A 20,832-nucleotide genomic window follows, 5' to 3' on the forward strand; every position below is an offset into this window, starting at 1 on the left:
GGGGCCTCCTGCCGCCGCACGATTTCTGTTCTCATCCTGAAGCAAAGTTCTTAACCCAAGGTACTATTTCTGGGTTAGCAGAGACTGTAACCTGAAGCGTATGTAACCTGAAGCATATGTAACCCGAGGTACCACTGTACACACATGCTGCCACGTACAACTAAAGGAAACAAATTGTAAGGAGTTCCTTGTTGATCATGTCAGTCACAGCATGATTTATTTTCTTGCCATCACTGGCCCATTTGTTTTTAAACAGTTATTAAAAGCCCTTTGAAGAGTACAACAACCCCTCCCCTAATTCCAGGTGCTCAGTATCAGCACCCTTGTGGATTTTACAAGCCAGATACTGGCTTTCACCAGGAGCCAGTCTATACATGTAGAGGCTGGTAAAACAGCTGCAAGGCAAAGACAACCGCTCCAGAGGCATAATATATAAATTGGATTGCTCTTCCCTCTTTGTACAGGTTAGAAGGATGTATGTTCATACTCCCCCACTCGTTGCACTCAAAGCACGGATTGCATAGACAAATTAAATGACGTGCCCAGTGTCATGATAAGGTGGTAGCAGAGCCACAATGGAACACATCAAGTTCTTCTATTCCAGTTTGGGTGAACTCTGCCTCTGAGAGCTTGAAATGAACCCAGGAGCTGTGTTGCTGGTCTCCTGACTCCGACCTACAGAGCAATGCACCTGCACATAGCCACTAAGTATTAAAACACACACACAGAGGAATGGGCTACGCAGTAGAAAAAAAACAAGACTTGGGTCCACATATGGAAGTGTCTCTTGTTCCCTTTAAAAACAGCAAACAGAAAAGGCCTGATAATGGTGGGTTTCTAAAAAGTCAGGTGAGTGACACTGTATCACTTATTCGCTTTAAAAATTTGATAAAGAAGCTTTGTTTGTGTTTTCTTTTAGAGATACAATGTTGTTTACAGATTGTAAGGTGTGCCCCCCCAAAAGGCTGCTGGGACAATAATTATTGGAGCTAGGAAGAGAGATGGTCTACAAGGACTTTGCCAACTCATCCACCAGACCAGGCAGGCCTTTGCGCTTCATAGTTCATCATGTGGGAGATGCAAGGCGTGGTCACACAGATCTACAACAGAAGCACAGACAATTCAGTTCATTACAAGAACTGGAACTTCCAGATAGACAACAGAGCTGATTCAAACTTGCCCAATATTATATGATAGCAGCAGTCCCCACAAGAAGGTGTAATGGCTGAACTTCTTCACTCTACACAAAAAAACCAATAGTTCTCAGTCTGAATTACTCCCCTACAAAATGAGGGTTTATCCAAAGTATAGTAAATCTAAATGTTGTAATGTAAAAAAAAAAAAGAATTTTCATAACACAACCTTTTCTTTTTAAAAATCTCAGCAATTGTTTTCAGTTTTATTTTCTGAAGCTGAACTTGAGATTTGGTGCTGATATTTGACTGATGATGGGTGGACAAAGTAGAACTCATTTTAATGAGATGTGGAGATCACGGGGCAACATTTTATTGGGCGAGGTCTTCTGTACTCTAGCCTGCTCCTTTTCACTGCTCCAACCCTACCAACTTTCATTTCTGTCATGCATACTAACAGCTCCTGACAAAAAAGTCCATTTTAAAACACTCCCCTTGTAAAAAGTTATTCCACTGTGCAGAGCTTACTGCAGAGTTCGTTCTAACAGAATTGCTAGTGAATGGACAAAAAAGTATGGACTCCTCATCCAAGGGTTAAAAATTTGTTCCTCAATCCCACATCTGCACAGCACATGGGTCATCAATTCAAATGCTGTCTGCCAGCCATATTATCCACCTGTGAGCTGTTCCACATACACAAATACATTTCTGAAGTCCCCAGCAGTTCTGAGCTTTTGATAAAAAGGGTTGCGTTCACCTTGGTGCATCACGAGTTGCAAATATATTAAAGAGCTATCCTAAATTGTCCTTTGCTGAAATATCTCTGTCAGCCTCTGCTCTTTTTCTCACAGCCAGGTCTTGCCCAAGAAACTTTTCACCACAAATAAAATTCACAGTTCGAATCACCCTTTTCTCTTCTGTAGGGAGGATTAAATCAATAATGACTCAGCAATGGCTTTCGGGCCACAGGATCAAACAGGGTTAGCTTATCTTCCTAATCATCATGAACATCATGAGACTAGCCACGCAATCCCAAGGACTCTGGCAAAGTGATAGTATGAACAGATCAGGTGAATATGCAATTGATTTGGGTGACAGCCAATTATTAAGCCACTTCTACAGGCCTACAGCAACTATGATCCTCACCTTGCTGATCTGTAAAAGTAATAGGTGATAATAAAGAATCAACTTTGGCTAGACTTCCTTGTTCAACTTGGCTTTGAGCCTAAAATCAGGTGGATCTGTGTGTTAATTATTTGGCTGGGTACTACAAATAGCCTGTTACGACCTGGTGGTCAGAAATAGGTGCTGCATTTTGGCCGTGCCAACGTGGCATGCCTCCAACCCTCAAACACTGGAGGGTAAAGGTCAGATTAAAACAACACAGTCAGGTTCGTAGTCCAAAAATAGCTCAGTGCTACAGGAAGAGGCAGTTTCCTAAACGGACCCCTGGCAACAGGCTGCTTGTCATTCCTCTGAAAGCCAGTGAAAATCCAGCAGGAAAGTGAAGGCAGGAAGAGACTTTTCATTTGTCTGTTTTATTGGCTCCAAGGCTTTTCTTAAACTGACCAAGAAATTAACAGGAAAAAAGAAACTACAGAGAATGCAACTCTTAGCATACTTTCACATGCCCAGGTAATTTGAGTTTCTAGGACAGCGAAAACATTCTGTAGCTATCTAATAAGGTGTTGCTTGGCCCAAACCCAAAAGGCAGGTAAATCAAGGACAAAGACAATTCTGTAAGAGCAATGTATTTTTTTACATATTTTGCATATCTGTACGCCAACCTTCAATCAAACAGTTTCATTTAGCCACAATGTGCCCAAACAAGCTCAATTCAAGCCATGGAAGATTACAGTTCAGCGTGAATTGACAAACCATAAAAAGGTAAAGGACCCCTGACAGTCCAGTTGCGAACGACTCTGGGGTTGTGGCGCTCATCTCATTTTACTGGCCGAGGGAGCTGATGTTTGTCCGCAGACAGTTTTTCTGGGTCATGTGGCCGGCATGACTAAGCCACTTCCAGTGAAACAGAAGCAGCGCACGGAAATGCCATTTAACTTCCCGTGGGAGTGGTACCTATTTATCTACTTGCACTTTGACGTGCTTTTGAACTGCTAGGTTGGCAGGAGCAGGGACCGAGCAATGGGAGCTCACCCTGTCACGGGAATTCGAACCACCAACCTTCTGATTGGCAAGTCCTAGGCTCTGTGGTTTAACCCACAGTGCCACCCGCGTCCACCATAGCCAATGGTCATTCCTTTGCATCCAGGTAATTGGGAGTGAACATTTGAAGCCAAGTGCGGAAAAAGTGGAAAACAAATGTGTGCCTCTGTTGGTTTCGTCTCACTTATTTGTATCCTACCCTTCCTCCAAGTTTATCCAGTAAGTTTAATCAGTGAGCAGAGATTAGAACCTGGGTTTCCCCACTCTAAACCATTATACCACCCTGGTACTCACTGTTTTAAATTTGCAAGCTGAAATCATGGTTTGGTGCAGTGTCTGAACCGAGACACAGAAACAAAGCACATGGAAAAGCTGAAACTTGAAACTGGTCAACAACCTGCGGTTTCCTATCTGCTAGATAACAAGGTATTGTCAATCTTATCCATTCATTTCTTGTGGAAAAGAACCCTATGCAAAACAGTGGTGACCAAACTTGGCCCTCCAGCTGTTTTTGGACTACAGTTCCCATCATCCCTGACCACTGGTCCTGTTAGCTAGGGATGATGGGAGTTGTAGTCCAAAAACAGCTGGAGGGCCAAGTTTGGCCGCCACCGACTAAGGTTTTCTCCAGTTAAAGGAATCTCAGTCTCAACTCCTTGCCGCTGCTGCACTCCTGATCAAATTCACCCTACCCTTCTGGAGTCTTTCCTCCCACTGCAAATAGCAAGCAGCGGGGAGGAAGACCACACTGACTCCAGGTGAAAAAAGGTAGAGCAGCCTCCCTTCTCCTATACAGTGGTACCCCAGGTTAAGTACTTAATTCATTCCGGAGGTCCGTACTTAACCTGAAACTGTTCTTAACCTGAAGCACCACTTTAGCTAATGGGGCCTCCTGCTGCTGCCGTGCCACCGGAGCACGATTTCTGTTCTCATCCTGAAGCAAAGTTCTTAACCCGAGGTACTATTTCTGGGTTAGCGGAATCTGTAACCTGAAGCGTATGTAACCTGACGTGTATGTAACCCGAGGTACCACTGTATTGCCTGCTCTGCCTCAGAGACACTCAGGTGGGAAAGGCAGACCAAGGGAATCACTTGCCATGAGTGACATCCCTGAAGCAAAAAAAAAAAAACCAAGGCAGGGATACGAGGCGAGGCCACAGAGAACCCTTTAGGTTTACTATTTATAGAACCTGCACTGTTCTCTTGGCATCTGTGAGCTCCAGTTACTGCAGGACGCCATTCTATGGGTGTTGTGAGGCATTGCAGAATGCTATGGGGAATTGGCAAGCAATGCCAAGGACAGGTCGTGGTGGGAGAGAAGCCACTTTGACTCATTGCCAGGAGGTAAGAAAAGAGGTTCCGCTCAACAGCACCAGCCTGTTTCAGTTCAGCTGCCTTTACTGTTTCTAAGCGTAGAGAGAGGAAGCTGTGCCAGGAGAAGGTCATGTATCTCCTAGGAACATTCTCCAAGGTCAAAGCGCGGCCAAAATCCTACCTGAAGTTTCTCTTCCTAGAAACTCAGTACAGCAACTGTTCAGAAGGGGGCAAAGTCAGAGGTTTGTTAATCAGGCAGTGTTTAGCTGGGAACTGAACTAAAGCTACTCCCCTTCTGAGAAGCTTGATGGAATGAGATGCCTGTTCTCTGAAGTTTGGGGGAGAGAAGTCCCTTTTATTTTTAGTGATATCAAGGTCCTTCAACCAATTTGAATGGTATTCGTCAACTGGAAAATTAATTCAGTTCTCCAAACCCCTGCTGAGCAACAATTTTATCCAGCTGAAAGAACTTCGGGTGAAAGAACTTAACACTAGTCAACAAGAGCAGAAATCGAAAGCAGGTTCGTAGGAAGACAAGATGGCCCTGATTATTTTCCACATTGAAATACCGTGGCACCTCGAGTTACATACACGGAGAAAATGCCAGTGTAGCCACTAGGTTCCATTTTGGGGCAGTAGACAGTCAGTCACAAGTACAAAATGGCGGATATTGTTAAGCAGGAGTCATCCCGGCTTTCTTTCAGGCATCTTTTAAAAGCTGCATTGTTCAGACAGCTTTTGGGACATGATTTAAAAAACAAACACTTTTATTTATTGAAAACCTGAAATAGCAACTGGTGTTTTTACTGTTGCGCCTGCGTTTTTATGTTTTACACTGTTACTTTCTGTAACAGTGCCATTTATGAATACAGTGGTACCTCTGGTTACGTACTTAATTCGTTCCGGAGGTCCGTTCTTAACCTGAAACTGTTCTTAAGCTGAAGCACCACTTTAGCTAATGGGGCTTCCTGCTGCTGTCATGCCACCGGAGCACGATTTCTGTTCTCATCCTGAAGCAAAGTTCTTAACCCGAGGTACTATTTCTGGGTTAGCGGAATCTGTAACCTGAAGCATATGTAACCTGAAGTGCATGTAACCCGAGGTACCACTGTATTGCCTGCTCTGCCTCGGAGACACTCAGGTGGGAAAGGCAGACCAAGGGAATCACTTGCCATGAGTGACATCCCTGAATCAAAAAAACAAAAAACAAAACAAAACAAAACAAGGCAGGGATACGAGGCGAGGCCACAGAGAAACTGGCTTCACTGCAGGCTAAAAGGAGGGTGCTTCTTGCCTGGAATGCAGAGCTGTGCCTCCTTGTCAGAAGAATGGCCTATGCCATGGGCTGGTTGGACACTGAGGAAAAGGGGGAGGAGCAAGTTGGGGAACCACCAAGGGAAGAAGGCTCAGAGCCCGGGAAGTAGCAGTGGTGGGACAACAATGAGTGCTCAGAGGGAGAAGACTGGGAAGAGAAGGGGTCAGAAGTTGAAGGAGTGACAGGAGAGGAAGAGACATAGAAGGGAGATGGGGACTTTTAATTTCAGCAACATACAGTGGTACCTCGGGTTACGTACTTAATTTGTTCCAGAGGTCCATTCTTAACCTGAAACTGTTCTTAACCTGAAGCACCACTTTAGCTAATGGGGCCTCCTGCTGCTGCCATGCCGCCAGAGCACGATTTCTGTTCTCATCCTGAAGCCAAGTTCTTAACCCGAGGTACTATTTCTGGGTTAGCGGAGTCTGTAACCTGAAGCGTATGTAACCTGAAGCATCTGTAACCCGATGTACCACTGTATTTTATGGAGTAGGGCCTACAGGGCAAGAGCTGCTGTGCTCCTAAGGCCTGAAACTCAGCCAAATCTGCAAAGATCACGTTTCGCCAATAAAAGAGTTGACTCCAGCTTTCAACGGAGTGAATTACTGACCAGCTTGATCAGCAAACAGCTTAGTCCTTTGCTTACCTGTTCGTTTGCTGCATAGTCGGTCCTTGACATTTTCTGCCTCATGGGAGAAGAATTCTATGAACTCATCTTCATATTCTTCAGCTATACTCTCACACTGCAAAGGGGAACCAAGGAAGTCAGCCGTGCTATACATCGTGCCTGCAACGTATGTTCTTTGATGTAGGCACCAGCTACCTGTTCCACTTCCCTAATACGTATTGCAAAGCATGGAGCTGGTCCAGAGTTGTGGCTGTAATTATACCATTGCAACTGCAGCATCGATTGTCTGTCACCATAATCAGCTGCAAGTATTAAGATAGAATTCGGAAGGAAAAGAGGCTACAGGTTGCAGCCAGGAGGTTCCACTGGAGTCTCCTTTTCTCCAGCAGCCAAGTAGTCCCACACCCAGCTTCACTCTCTGCATCACTCACCGCAAACTTCAGGCTCGATGTCATATCGGTATCAAATTTGGTTTGAGAAAGGTCCATCTTGGTCCCGTCGCGGGACATCACCCTCACATAGCTTTTCCGGTGGGTGGAAGGATCTTCCTTTTCGCCATACTCTTTCATCTTGTCACAGATGCGCTCCAACAATTCCGTCAGGTGAGCTTCAGACCTGGCATAGGGCACCTGTGGAGGAATGGCAGCTTGCTATGAAGGTGGGAAAAGCCTCCCCCACCTTTACCTTCATCAGATCCTATTGTAACGAAATTTTCCTTGGGCACCATGCACGTCTTACAACCTATCACTGAGGAGCGGTCCATCATTTTGCCATTTTACCAAAAGGAGGACACTGTAATGACTGCCTTAGTTTGCATCTTTCTGTGACAACTTAAGTCGCCAAACAGAAGGACCAACGGCAGCCACTAAGATCTGGCTCCGTTACTGGAACTAGGGATAAAGAAATTATGTGGAACTATTGTTGAAAACTCTATATTCCCCCGCTCATGGGCTCCATGTTCCTCACCAGTCCCTTCTTAGCTGCACCTCTAGAATTTGAAATTTCTGTTTTAGGTGTGGAGAACCTTTGGCCCTCCATGAACTACAACTCCCATCAGCCCCAGAAAGCATGGCCCATGGCAAGGGATGATGGGAGCTGTAGTTCAGCAACATCTGGAGGTCCAGAAGTTCCCCACACCTAATATAAATAACAATTATTAATTTCTATTTATTGTTGGTGGCTGCTTTGAGAGATGTAAAAGGATAAAAATGCAGGGGTGTAGCCAGTGCTCCATGAGCTTAATTCTGTTGGCACAACCAGATTCATGTTTCTTCACCTTCCCTTGCACATCCCCAAAATTTGCTCCAGAGCAAACCTCCAGAGCAATTTTTGAGGGTGCACAGTGTGCTAGAGGGGACCTGAAGTTGCATTTTGCACACAGAAGTCCACTGTGCCAGAAAAGCTAAAGGATTGGGTGGCGCCCATAAAAAATAAATTCCCTTTCACCAGAAGTTTAAAATCTTAGCACAAGGGTTTTCCGCACACATTTCTTCAGGGTGCTAACCATCTCCCTGACTTCCTATTTGTCAGATCGCCACAATAGTCTCCAGAAATTCAGCCAATCAAGGGCAAGCATGAAACACGTTACCTCCACGACGGACTGGCTTCCATCTGGGTTGATGCGGAAGGAACCTATCTGGATCATTTTCTTGGGATCTACCTGAGATATTTCCCACTCCAGCTCATCCACCAGTGCCCGGCATGCTAAAACCAAAGAAAATAAAGTAAGTAAAACTAGCTCCAAGAAGCAGTACTGATCATAGCACTCAGGAAAACAGCTACATTAACTTCATGATCGACTGCTCGATGCCAGGAACATTCTCAAGATTTGGCAGCTGAACAAATGCATTCTTCAGAACCCAGCATACTGCAAATGAAAATGTGCCTTGCCTATGTCTTGTAACAACAATTTATTTGCAGCACTTGATAGGAGAATTTATCATTTACGCTAGGCAAGTTATGCATGCAGGGGAGTGAAAGCAAGTAGAGGTAAAACTGACAGCTCCTGAGCTTGGCACAACATCAGTTGGTTCAGCGGCCTTGAGGGCAACAAAACAACTGCACTCTCTATTCCCCTATTCTTCCTTCTCCTCTGGCGTAGCATCAGCAAGCAAGACTACTAAAGCAACAGTTGCTGCTTCTGGGAATTGTGCTTGCAACCCGCCAAAAAAGGGAAAATACAATAGCAGGGGATGGGTAGTTATGCTAACACTCCCATAAGGCTTTTCTGAAGACACAGGTCCAGTGATCTCCTCTCCCATGTGGACACTGCCAAGCAATGCTTCTGTGTGACACGTGTTCCACACAGTGAGGCGTAATGTTTATATCAGGGATGTGTGGGACTGGAGCCGTCGAATCTCACACATTTGGGCTGATTTGCATGGACACGTAATGTCTCAAAGGGTCATGCCATTTCAACGTCACTTTTCAGCAGCCTCTAAGTAGGCCAGACAATTCTGTTATTGCGAGCGGAAGGATGTTGCTTCAGGCATGCAGGGAAGGCAGGAACAGGTCGCCTGTAGCCAGGTGCTGTTTGGCTTCTATCTGCCCCAACCTGTGAGGCCGTTCGTCAGGAATGATGGAAATTGTCCCGCAACAACATCTGGAGGGCCACAGGTTCCTCACCTCAGTCAGGAACGAACTTAACAAGAGTTTTGAACCAGGGTTTCCCAAACTTGGGTCTCCAGCTGCTGTTGGTCTACAACTCCCATCATCCCAAGTTAGCGGGATCAGTGGTCAGGGATGATGGGAACTGTAGTTCAAAAACAGTTGGAGACCGAAGTTTGGGAAACCCTGTTTTGAACTGAGAAGGACTGAAGGCCCAGGAACACTGGGCTCTGCCCAACTGAGTCACTCTACTCAGGCAAGGGTCTCTATAATAGCCTCCTCAGGAAATAGCAGCAAACGGTGGCAAAGTCGTCCCCTTAATATGCATGGCAGCTACTTACTCCCAAGACCCAGGCAAAGGATTTTTTAAAGAGTCAAACACCCTTCTTATGCATCTCTTATCATCTTATGCATAGCTGAAGTGTGTAGAGGTCGCTTTTGCTGCAAAAAGCTGGTGAGGTGCTTAATAAAGGGAAGGCCCTTGAGATCACAGAATCGTAGAATTGTAGGACCATGAGGATCATCTAGTCCAACCCCCTGCAGTTCAGGAATCTGCAGCTGTCCCATACACAGGGATTGAACTGAAACCTTGGTGTTATCAACACCACACGCTAAAGTACTGAGCTGTCCAGGCTGACCAGTTATCTGACCAGATCAGAGGGGCCAAATGAAAAACCCCTTGGAGCCTGTTTGAGCCCATGCCACCAGCTGCCCATCCCTAGGATAAGACCTTGCCGTGGCCAACCTTTCATCTCCAAGTAATGATGAAAACAATTAGAGAACAAACGGATGCAGCGTATTCCTACATACACAGGAATGGAACCATTATGTTTATTTCAAACTATGTACCTAGGTGCCCTCAGACTACTATTGTGGGGGGTCACTCAATGAGAACTGATCTGTTATGAGACAGGCTACCCTGAAAATTTTGCTACCACCATTGCACATCACACCCTGCAACAGAGTGAATGGACTCGGCACCCTGGTCCATTTCCTAGAATCTTCAGGTGCCAAATCAATATGGAAAAGGCTCTTTAAAAGCAGAGAGTGGTGTAAGCAGTGCTTTTTTTCCTGGGGGGTACGCAGGGGTACACATACCCCTAAACATTCTGTGAATCTAAATTTGGCCTCATTGATGGGCAGTATTTCAATATGAGTAGGAAAATGAGAGTACCCCTAAACATTTTTTTTAAGAAAAAAAAAGCACTGTTATTTTGCTGCTCTGTATTTCTCAAGCTCCACCGCCCATTTTCCTAATGAGATTGCTATGAGAGAGTCTGCTTTACCTCCACAGCGGAGATCTTGGCTCCTCCGGGCAAAAGCACCACTCAACAGCAGCAAGAGGGCAGCGGACAGGCAAACCGTGCTTGAAATCCAGCCATTCATCTTCAAGGGTGTGGGCAAGCGTCACAAGCTGCACAGAAAGTCAGAAGTTAGCCCAGGGCTGCATGGAACCAATTATCTAGCTAGCTCGCAAACCCCCCCAAAAGCAAACTGCTTCCGTTACCAGGAATCTCATCCTAACCTCCCACAGCCATGGAGACGTGTTCATGAGCCACATGCAAGAAAGCAATCCAATGGCTGTGTTCAGTCAGGGCTCCGTAGTATGACTTATTATGCTAAGCAACACTCTCAAAGCTAGCATTTATCCCCACATCTCAAGCTCAAGTTTAGAATACAAAGTGCCCTCTGTGTGACAGGCCAACGGCAGCAGTTATTCTGAGGCTGTTTTAAATGTTTGCTAGCTTGCTATGCTTTCCATAGAGGAAGAAAAATAACCCCTCTGCTAAACCAAATTCAACACACAAAAGTGGGGTGGGGGGTGGGTGAACCGAAAAATATATGGAAAACTCCTAGAGGCAATACAGTATAGCCTATTGGGCATAGTGGTCACACCTATCAGATCAATCAAGAGCTAACAGAGGATAGGCAGAGATCTCACTGCCAGCTAATATTTGTAAGTACTGCTGGATTTGAAAATACTCTTCACTCCAAATGGACTCTCATTTTACCGCCATATCCTTGTACCTTTTCAGATCCCACTTCCCGCACCTCTAAGCTAAATCCCATGAGAACCTAATATATCCAGCAAAGTAATGAGACCCTAATATACCCAGCAGAGCTATGAAGTAGAAACTTTCTAGGGCCACACTGCTTCGGACTTAGAGGTAGGGGGTTGAATTCTACTGAAGTAGAAGCAGGCCTATGAGAGAGAGGTGCTTTTATTGCACCCCAGAAGTAGCAGGCATATGAGGGAGAGGACATTTGGTGGTATTCAACTAGGTTTTACTCAGAATAGGCTCACTGAAATTAATGGACCTACCGTATTTTTCGCCCTATAGGACGCACTTTTCCCCCTCCAAAAATGAAGAGGAAATATGTGTGCGTCCTATGGGGCAAATGCAGGCTTTTGCTGAAGCCTGGAGAGCGAGAGGGTTTGGTGCGCACCGACCCCTCTCGCTCTCCAGGCTTCAGGAAGCTCTGCACAGCCCTCGGGAGCCCGGCGCGAAGTTGCGCTGGGCTCCCGACGGCTGCGCGGAGGTGCCTGCAGTCCCGGGCTTCGCCCAGCTCTGTGCAGCCATCCAGAGCCCGGCGCAAAGTCGCACTGGGCTCCCGACGGCTGCGCGGAGATGCCTGCATTCCGAAGCCTGGGACGCGCTAAAGACTTCGCGCCGGGCTCCCTAGGCTTGCAGATATCAGGCTGTTCTGGGGGCTGGGGTTGGGGGAAGGCCTGGGGGGGAAATAATTTTTTTTTCTTTATTTCCCCCCCAAAAAAGCCTAGGTGCGTCCTATGGGGGCAGTGCATCCTATAGGGCGAAAAATACGGTAACTTAGCCGCGTTCATTAATTTCAATGGGAAAGGATTAACCAGTGATTCTGCCTTTGCAACAAAGGTTTCCCCGCCCCACTCCTGCACTCCCCAAAATTGGCTCAGGGGCTGCATCAGGAGAACAAACAAACAGTACACAAGTGGAAGGGAGGGGGGGGGATTGTTTTGTCTGACAAGCCAAAATCTTGGTGTCCCAGAGTCTACTCTAAGTAAAATGTCGTTGAATACCATCCACTGATTACGGTTTTTGTTTTGTTTTTATGTAGGGAGGTTCTTATAGGTCTCCCCCTCCCCATGTTGGGGAGAACTTAAAAAGCACATTCACTCATCTGCAATTAAAAGTGGTATAGTCCAAAGAGGACTCTGCTATTTTGCTGTACGTGGAACTTGGGTTTTCAATGCCATCGTGCAAAATACATGTTCAGTAGCTTGCAATCTGTGGAATCCAGAGTCTCCCAATTACACTTCCAATTGAAATGAGAGTTGGGCTCTAAGCTCAAGCAGAAAAAAACCTGTCAGTATTTTTATCCAATAAGACGCGTAAGGATAGCAATGTTCATATCCACTTACGTATGAGCATCTCAACCTTTAAAAACAGAACCACACCATAACACAACATGTATGGAAACCATAACAGGGAAAGAATGAAGCACCTATTTCAAGAAATGTTCCATACAGTGGTCTCAGGATGGGCTCACATGCGCCTTTTATGCACTGAAGACTGTGCTTCATATGCACGATTGTCCCCCACTGCACATATAGGTAAAGGTAAAGGGACCCCTGACCGTTAGGTCCAGTTGTGGCCGACTCTAGGGTTGCGGCGCTCATCTCGCTTTATTGGCCAAGGGAGCCGACGTACAGCTTCTGAGTCAAGTGGCCACCATGACTGGTAACCAGAGCAGCACACGGAAACGCCGTTTACCTTCCCGCTGGAGCGGTACCTATTTATCTACTTCCACTTTGACATGCTTTCGAACTGCTAGGTTGGCAGGAACTGCACATATACATGTCCAAAAATTGCAATGATTTCTGGTCACAGCTCAACATATATTACTCAAGCCAAAAGCCCTGCAGGGTGCTTTTAAAGGACATGTGTTACTAAAAATAACTGCAAGTAAGCGCTTTGTTCCACCTGCACCTACAAACATATGGTAAGCAACACCACACCTACGATAAGATAATCTTTATTGTCATTGTTCCATACAGAACGAAATTGAAAATATACAAAAATATATGGCCTTTAGTACAAAAAATGATGTTGGAAATGCATATAGTGTGTGTGTGTACTGCAAGCATCTTGGAGGAAGTGCACTAATTCTCCAATTTCAAGTATTGGTTTGGTTGCAGAGACTGAATTAATCTTACAACTGTCAGTCCCTCATACTCCATAGGACAGGAGTGGCAACTCTACTGTGTCAAAGTCTTCATAGAGATCTTTTCTTAAATTATATTTATTGATATTTTTTTCCATTACTGGTACAGAGGTCTTCTATCTAATCAAGCCACCTGGACTTTTTAATCATGGATCAAAACATTCATATGGGCAGATTCAAAAAACAAGGCATTGATGCCTCACAGCCACAATGTGCAGAATCAAGTCACACTGAATTGTTTCTAAACCCTCTTAAGAGCGTTTACCGTTGCAGCCTACAGTTGCAACACTAAATACACTACTAGAGCAGCCAAGCTAATGAACATAACAATCTGCTTTGCATGCAGTCGAACCGCCTTTCGCTAATGTGGGTTTGGATGTCTTCAGACCTTAGAGCATGGCTATGCGCAAGACAAGGGGAGGTCAAGCTAACAATAAGCGCTGGGCAGTGCTTGAGTATCTGCGCATTCCAGATTGAGATCACGGAGTCCATAGGCACTATCAGTGTCATCAATGCCTTGAGAAGATTTGTGGCCATACATGGACCTAACAAATTCATTAGGTCCGATTGTGGCATGAATTTTGTGGGAGCTGGGACTAAAGAGTAAAAAATGACACTGACCTCGCTCTCAGTGACTACCACAGTGCTCGGGACTGTGCATGGATCTTTAACCCTCTCCATGCCTCTCACATGGGAGGTGCTTGGGAACACATGATTGGTACGGCATGTAGAATTTTGGATTCAGTGTTGACAAGAGCTGCACCTCTTACCCATTAGACCCTGGTCACCCTCATGGCAAAGGTCACTGCTATGAACATCGCCAGACCCTTCGTTCCAGTTTCTGTTTCCTGAGAATCCGATGGTTCTGACTCTGGCTACCTTGCTGTCTCTAAAAACTGGAGACATAGCTGCCAACATTTCCCTTCTTTTAAGGGAAATTCCCTTATTCCGAATAGGATTCCTTGCAAGAAAAGGGAAAAGTTAACAGCTATGACTGGAGAGTGGCCAGCCCCTCCAGGGAACTTTGTCACTAAGTACCTGTACAGTGGTAAAGGTAAAGGTACCCCTGCCCATACGGGCCACTCTTGACAGACTCTGGGGTTGTGCGCCCATCTCACTTAAAAGGCCAGGGGCCAGCGCTGTCTGGAGACACTTCCGGATCATGTGGCCAGCGTGACAAAGCTGCATCTGGCGAGCCAGAGCCGCACACAGAAACGCCGTTTACCTTCCCGCTGGTAAGCGGTCCCTATTTATCTACTTGCACCCGGAGGTGCTTTCGAACTGCTAGGTTGGCAGGCACTGGGACCGAGCAGCGGGAGCGCACCCCGCCGCGGGGATTCGAACCGCCGACCTTTCGATCGGCAAGCCCTAGGCGCTGAGGCTTTTACCCACAGCGCCACCCGCGTCCCAGTACAGTGGTACCTCGGGTTAAGTACTTAATTCATTCCGGAGGTCCGTTCTTAATCTGAAACTGTTCTTAACCTGAAGCACCATTTTAGCTAATGGGGACTCCTGCTGCCGCCACACCGCAGGAGCACAATTTCTGTTCTCATTCTGAAGCAAAGTTCTTAACCCGAGGTACTATTTCTGGGTCAGCAGAGTCTGTAACCTGAAGCGTATGTAGCCTGAAGCGTATGTAACCCGAGGTACCACTGTATTGTATTTTAGTGTTTTGTTGGAAGCTGCCCAGAGTGGCTGGGGAAACCCAGCCAGATGGACGGGGTATAAATAATAAACTATTATTATTATTATTATTATTATTATTATTATTATTATTATTATTATGTCTGATGTAGAATTTTTCAATTTCGTTGTTCTGTATGGGACAATGACAATAAAGATTATTGTATCATATCGAACTGGTACTTCACCTTGGACACGCGAACGACGACCTTGCAAGGTAGGTCGCTCCCTCCCGCGTTTTGTAGGCGGGGGACCGGAGACGAGGGGACGGTGGCCGGCTTCCCTGAAGCCTCCCAGTGTGTGGTGCGTGGCAGGGATGAGGTCTGACCCGTTGCCTTCCCGATTCCTGCCAACTACACCGGCGTGGAAATGGTACCCGCCATAGGTACTCCCTCGCCTCGCCTTGCCCGGCTTCGCCTCCTCCCACGACGCTACCCGAGTCCGCCCGAACCCCACCACTCGGCGCCGGCTGCGGCAGCGAGCGCCTCCAAATCTTCCCTTAGAGGTGGCTAACGTCCGCCTGCTCGGAATCCCACTCCACCGGCCGCGCCACACACACAGAAAGAGGACGCTAAAAAAGGATACCTCTCTCCTCGTATCCGCAACCTTTCATCGCGGCCTCCTTGGAAACCCTGGGCCTGCTCTTCGGAGCAGGCGCTTGCCGTTGACACCTCAGACTCCCGTGAGGACCCTTCGGCGAGGGCCGCGCCCCCGCCTCCCCGCCGCGGGCTCGCGTGGCGAACAGCGCGGCAGGTTGCCGGCGCGAGGTGGGAGGGGCTGCCTCGAAACGTCACGTCCCCCAGCAGTCCGAGGGGCCAGAGTGGGCGTGGCTCTTTCGCTCCCCGGGAAGCGTGGAGCTAGGAACGCCTTCGGAAGCCCCGTCCCATAGAGTTGCGAAAAAGGGTAGAGTGACACACGCCCCCAGGGAGCCTACCGAGCGTGGGTAAATTTAAAAGTCCAGCGTGTCTGCCTTCAACAGGCTAGAGCAAGATTGTGGTGAACTCATTGCGCATGTTCAGCCTCACAAAGCTGTACTTTCCAACATTTTCCCGATGAAAATAGAGATGTCTTATTCCATTATTATTATTATTATTATTATTATTATTATTATTTCCCACCATCAGAATGGCTTGCCCCAGCCACTCTGGAAGACTTCCAAAAAATATAAAAACATAATTAAACGTTAAACATTAAAAAAACTTTCCAATGGTTGTATAGTATATTCATTGTATAGTATTCATTGTATACATACGACTGTGTATCATCTGACCCGTCTACTGCAATTATTAAGCTTGCAGATGACACCACCATAATGGGTTTAATAACAGGTGGAGACGAATCAGCGTATAGAGGGGACGTCCAAAAAATATCTACATGGAGCCTAGGGAACAACTTGCACCTTAATATCAGCAAGACAAAGGAGATGGTGTTGGACTTTCGGAGGAAGAGAGGAGAACTAGCCCCGCTGTACATCGGGGAGGGCTGTGTGAAGAGAGTCTCTTCCTTTAAATTCCTAGGAGTTTATTTCAGTGAAGACCTTACTTGGAAAATAAATACAACCCAGGTGGTTAAGAAAGCCCAACAGAGACTCCATCTCAGAGTCTTGCGGAAGAACAATGTCAATCAACATTTGATGATCTCCTTCTACTGGCCAACAATAGAAAGTGTCCTTTCATACTGCATCACGGTGTGGTACGCTGGTTTGACATCATCTGATAGGAAGTGTCTACAGAGGGTGGTGAATACAGCACAAGATATTATGGGCTGTCCCGTGAATCCACTCGATGAAATAGCGGAAGAACGTTGCCTCAAGAGAGTAAGGAAAATTTTCAGGGATGATTCCCACCCTGGCTGGCACTTTCTTGATCTCCTGCCCTCAGGCAGAAGATATAGAAGCAGGATTAGTCGCACCAACAGGGTAAAGAACAGCTTCTATCCATGGGCTGTTAGGCTGCTGAATGAAAAGATAACAACAGGGCAACTGACTTTCAGGTTTGGTGGGTGTGCGTCAGTAAACGAGGGGAATTAAGACTAAGAGAGCTGAGTGGGGGGTGCTCGTGTAATCTCACTGTATACAAGTTGTACAAGTGACAATAAAGTATTTCAATATTCAATTTCAATATTTCAGTAGTTACTTATCTCCTTGGCTCAGGGGTCACATAACTCCATGCCCTCCAACATTTCTCCGATGCAAATAGAGACACCCTACCATACCCTCCAACATTTCTCAGTTGAAAATAGGGGTGTCCTAGAGATAAGCAGGACATCTCAGGATCAAATCAGAAAACGGGACAGCCTTTGTAAATCTGGGGGACTGTCCCTGGAAAACGGACACTTGGATGGTCTACTCATTCATTGGTAACATGGAGATAAACAATAAGAGTTTACAGTATATGCATTTTTAAGAGCAATTTTAAAGGAACTAATAAACGTACAGATCACTCCCCCCCCCCAAAAAAAGGCCAAACTGATTAACTCCTGGCTTTACTCTTGTCCAGTCACAGCTATAGTTATGCATGCACAAGCCAAGCTAGTTTACAAACGCACGCAGAAAATTGCCAAACGTGAGTGGCAACACAATCGCTGGCAGGCTTTGATTCCTGCTTCAAAATCACACAGATCCAGGGAATTCTGGTCTTTGATCAACAGAAGGGTGAGGAAATACCCAAGGGCAGTCATCCCTGCACCGACATGGGAATTGTTCCTGAAGAAATGCTTCTCACAGGCGGATGCTCCCTCTGACCACCTGACGCACCTGTTTACCCACTTACCTATTTGGCCTCCCACCGATCCTGACGAAATAGCCAAGCTAATAGCTCAGCTGAAACCGGGTAAAGCCCCAGGGCCCGATCTGATCCCTGCTGAAGCCATTAAACTACACCCAAAATGGTGGGCTGGCATCTTGGCCAAAACCTTCGATGCAATCAACGCTTCTGGCCTCATCCCCAAAATATGGAAGGAGGCCATTATAGTACCAATTCATAAAAAAGGTTCTCCAACGGAGCCGGAAAACTACCGTAACATCAGCCTCCTTTCGATCATAGGGAAAATTTATGCCAGCTTTTTGCTGACTAAACTATTGCGATGGGTAGATGAGACTAATCAGATTGGCCACGAACAAGCAGGGTTCAGAACTAAACGCTCTACAACCAATCATGCGATAGTTCTTTATCATCTTGCACAGAAGTACTCCTCTCCTCCCCGGGGCTACCTCTGTGCTGCCTTCTTAGACCTAAAGGCAGCCTTTGATAGCGTTCCTAGAAATATCCTATGGGAGAAACTTGCGAAACAGGGCATTGATAGAAGACTCTTATGGCTTATAAGTCAGCTCCACGAAGGTACCCTTGCCAGAGTGAGACTTACTCCTGCGGGCGACCTCACAAATTCGATACCAATAAACAAGGGAGTGCGCCAAGGATGTATATTGGCTCCCTGTCTATTCAACCTATTCATCTGCGACATGCGAGCACCCCTAGTTAACTCATCTCTAAGTACACACGCGCCTAGACTAGCGGACTACCGCTGCCCACTCCTTTTATATGCGGACGACGCGGTAATTCTATCTTATACACGTGTTGGACTAACCAGAGCTTTGAAGATCTTTGCCACGTATTGTCAACTCAACCAATTAACCATCAACCATGTTAAATCCAAGATTCTGATTTTCTCCAGAAGCCGGAGATTATATGAATGGAAGCTTGGTGGAGCAAAAATAGAGCAAGTTCTAAAATTTCAATACCTAGGAGTTATTTTTCAATACAATTTGGGGTGGAAAGCTCAAATTCAACACCTACTTAACAAGGCCAAAACTCTGTCATATGCGCTCCTCCGATTCTTTTTTTCGGATGGAGCTTTGCATGTTCCCTCGGCCCTAAAGGTGTTCAAGGCAAAAGTGGTTGCCGTGCTTGCTTACGCTGCCCCGCTTTGGGCTGTGATGACAGATCTTGCTCCTCTTGAGACACTGCAAAATCAATTCCTACGTCGGCTCCTAATGCTCCCCCTGTGCATAAGCAACGCAGCCATGTGACTAGAATTGAAGATCGCATCCTTAGAAACTTGCCTGTGGAAGCAAGTCTTCAAGTATTGGTTATCATTGTGGCATAGATTACCAAACCACTACCTTGTCCAATGCTTATGGCGAGATGAATTCTCTAGCCTTTGGACTAGTAGAATTCATGCCAAACTTCTGAGTTATGGAATCTCTCCTTCAGACTCCCTAAAACTAGACCAAATTACTGCTCAAAGACTGATCCGCCAAAGACTGGATGACATCGATCTACAGCGAAATTATATGCTGGGGGGAGGTGTTTGTTCGCCCCAGAACATTGGTATCACTTTAACTTACTGCGTTCCATCATACCTCTCCTCCCTTTCGACTGTTGCCCATAGACTGGCCTTCACCAAAGCGAGGTTCAACGTTTTTCCCTCCAATGTCCTGAGACATAGATTCTCAAAGGGCCAAGCCCCCGCCATGTGCGAATGTGATAAGGAGACACCGGAGTCGCTCCAGCACATTATGTTCACTTGCCTCCTGTTCAATGTGCCACGGGCAAATTTGTTGGGATCAATCATACAGAAACTAGAGGGTACCCCACCAAAATCCCACCTTGCCCAATTATTGCAGGATAAGGATACTCATACGACCCTGAAAGTGGCAAGGTTCCTGGTCGCTGTCCTTACCCAAAAGCGACGCCAAGGAGCACTACAAGCTAACTAAGGCGTAGTATGCCATTCTATCTTATAGTATTTTATTGTTATAGTGGTGTTTTAGCGGCTGTTTTCCCCACGTGCACAAGTTGTTATTTACGTGTCGTTTTTACCTGTACGGGCCTATGGCCGTAAATAAATAATTTCTAATTTCAGCTATACAAAGGCCTGGATTTCTCATTTGTTTCCTAAGGTCGTCTGTTCTGTTTTTTACTCCCGAGGATGGGAATGAGGCAATAAAAGGATCTTCACCTCAAAGGACAAGAATATACTTTTAAAATCAAATAAAAATTATGTTAGGGTGGCAAACTAATTTTTTTGAATATATTGAACTAGCCAAAATGACAGTGTCAATCAGAATGCAAACAAAACAAAAATTAAGAAAGAAATGGAAACGTGTTGAAGAATATATTGTACAAAATTATTCTATCAGAAATTTCTGGATAAGTATAGATTGAACCCATTAAGTTAAGAAGTTCTGTTTTTAATAGATGAGTGATCATTCTAATAAACAAAAATGAACACAATTATTAGTGGGGCGGGTTTTAAGTAACAAGTTGGATATCACACATGTGGGTGAAAGAAGTCACATGGGTATTTGGGTGAAAGGGGAGGTAGTTATAGGGTTAGATGTGGGGAATTTATAGAAATAATGTATGTTACGTACAATGTTGAATGTGTATCACAATTAACATGTAACGTGAATTAATTTAAAATAGAATATTTGTTGAATATGATAAATAAGGCAATGGTATGTACAATTTTACAATATGCAGAGGATAATATGCGCAAAGAAACTGGAGAGAGGAGCTGAGGGAGGGAAATGTAAATGGATATATTGATTGATAATTTGGTTGTTACAATTTTTCTATATATTAAAATAAAATAAAAGGGGGGAAATTATTATTTTTTTTAAGAAGAAAGAATAGGGGAGGGCCAGCATCAGATTTAGGGTGGTGCGGGCAGTTCCCCCGCACAAGGCAAGCAAAGAGGGCATATAATAATAATAAAAATAGTTGTTGTTTTACTAAAACCTATATTTATAAATGTACCTACTCAAAGTTAGGCCATGGTCA

The 20,832-nt window shown here is 45.7% G+C and overlaps 1 protein-coding gene across 3 annotated transcripts; it reads right to left on the reverse strand.

Moving 5' to 3' along the window:
- Positions 1 to 188: 188 nt before the first annotated feature.
- On the reverse strand, positions 189 to 15,781 carry CNPY2 (canopy FGF signaling regulator 2). Of its 3 annotated transcripts, none has more exons than XM_083725518.1 (6): positions 15,635 to 15,781; positions 10,450 to 10,577; positions 8,145 to 8,260; positions 6,988 to 7,185; positions 6,575 to 6,671; positions 189 to 1,100 (listed from the first exon to the last, which is right to left on the reverse strand). In XM_083725518.1, the coding sequence occupies exons 2-6, from the start codon at positions 10,547 to 10,549 to the stop codon at positions 1,057 to 1,059; spliced, it is 555 nt and encodes a 184-aa protein (XP_083581644.1). In that variant the 5' UTR covers positions 10,550 to 10,577; positions 15,635 to 15,781; the 3' UTR covers positions 189 to 1,056. The 3 variants fall into 3 exon arrangements, with proteins under 3 accessions (XP_083581644.1, XP_083581643.1, XP_083581645.1); XM_083725517.1 differs by lacking the exon at positions 15,635 to 15,781 and adding an exon at positions 15,238 to 15,559; XM_083725519.1 differs by lacking the exons at positions 6,575 to 6,671; positions 15,635 to 15,781 and adding an exon at positions 15,238 to 15,523.
- Between the last annotated feature and the right edge of the window lie 5,051 nt (positions 15,782 to 20,832).

Source organism: Podarcis gaigeae (genome assembly GCF_964106915.1).
Source record: "Podarcis gaigeae genome assembly, chromosome: 2".
NCBI lineage: Eukaryota > Metazoa > Chordata > Lepidosauria > Squamata > Lacertidae > Podarcis > Podarcis gaigeae.

What these genes read in the sequence shown, in the direction of transcription:
- CNPY2 (XM_083725518.1), bottom strand. Translation starts at nt 10,549, where the DNA reads ATGAATGGCTGGATTTCAAGCACGGTTTGCCTGTCCGCTGCCCTCTTG. An exon ending in CATCGAGCCTGAAGTTTGCG is followed by an intron (nt 6,672 to 6,987) that starts GTGAGTGATGCA and finishes TCCCCTTTGCAG; the next exon opens with TGTGAGAGTATAGCTGAAGA. An exon ending in ACTATGCAGCAAACGAACAG is followed by an intron (nt 1,101 to 6,574) that starts GTAAGCAAAGGA and finishes CTTCTGTTGTAG; the next exon opens with ATCTGTGTGACCACGCCTTG.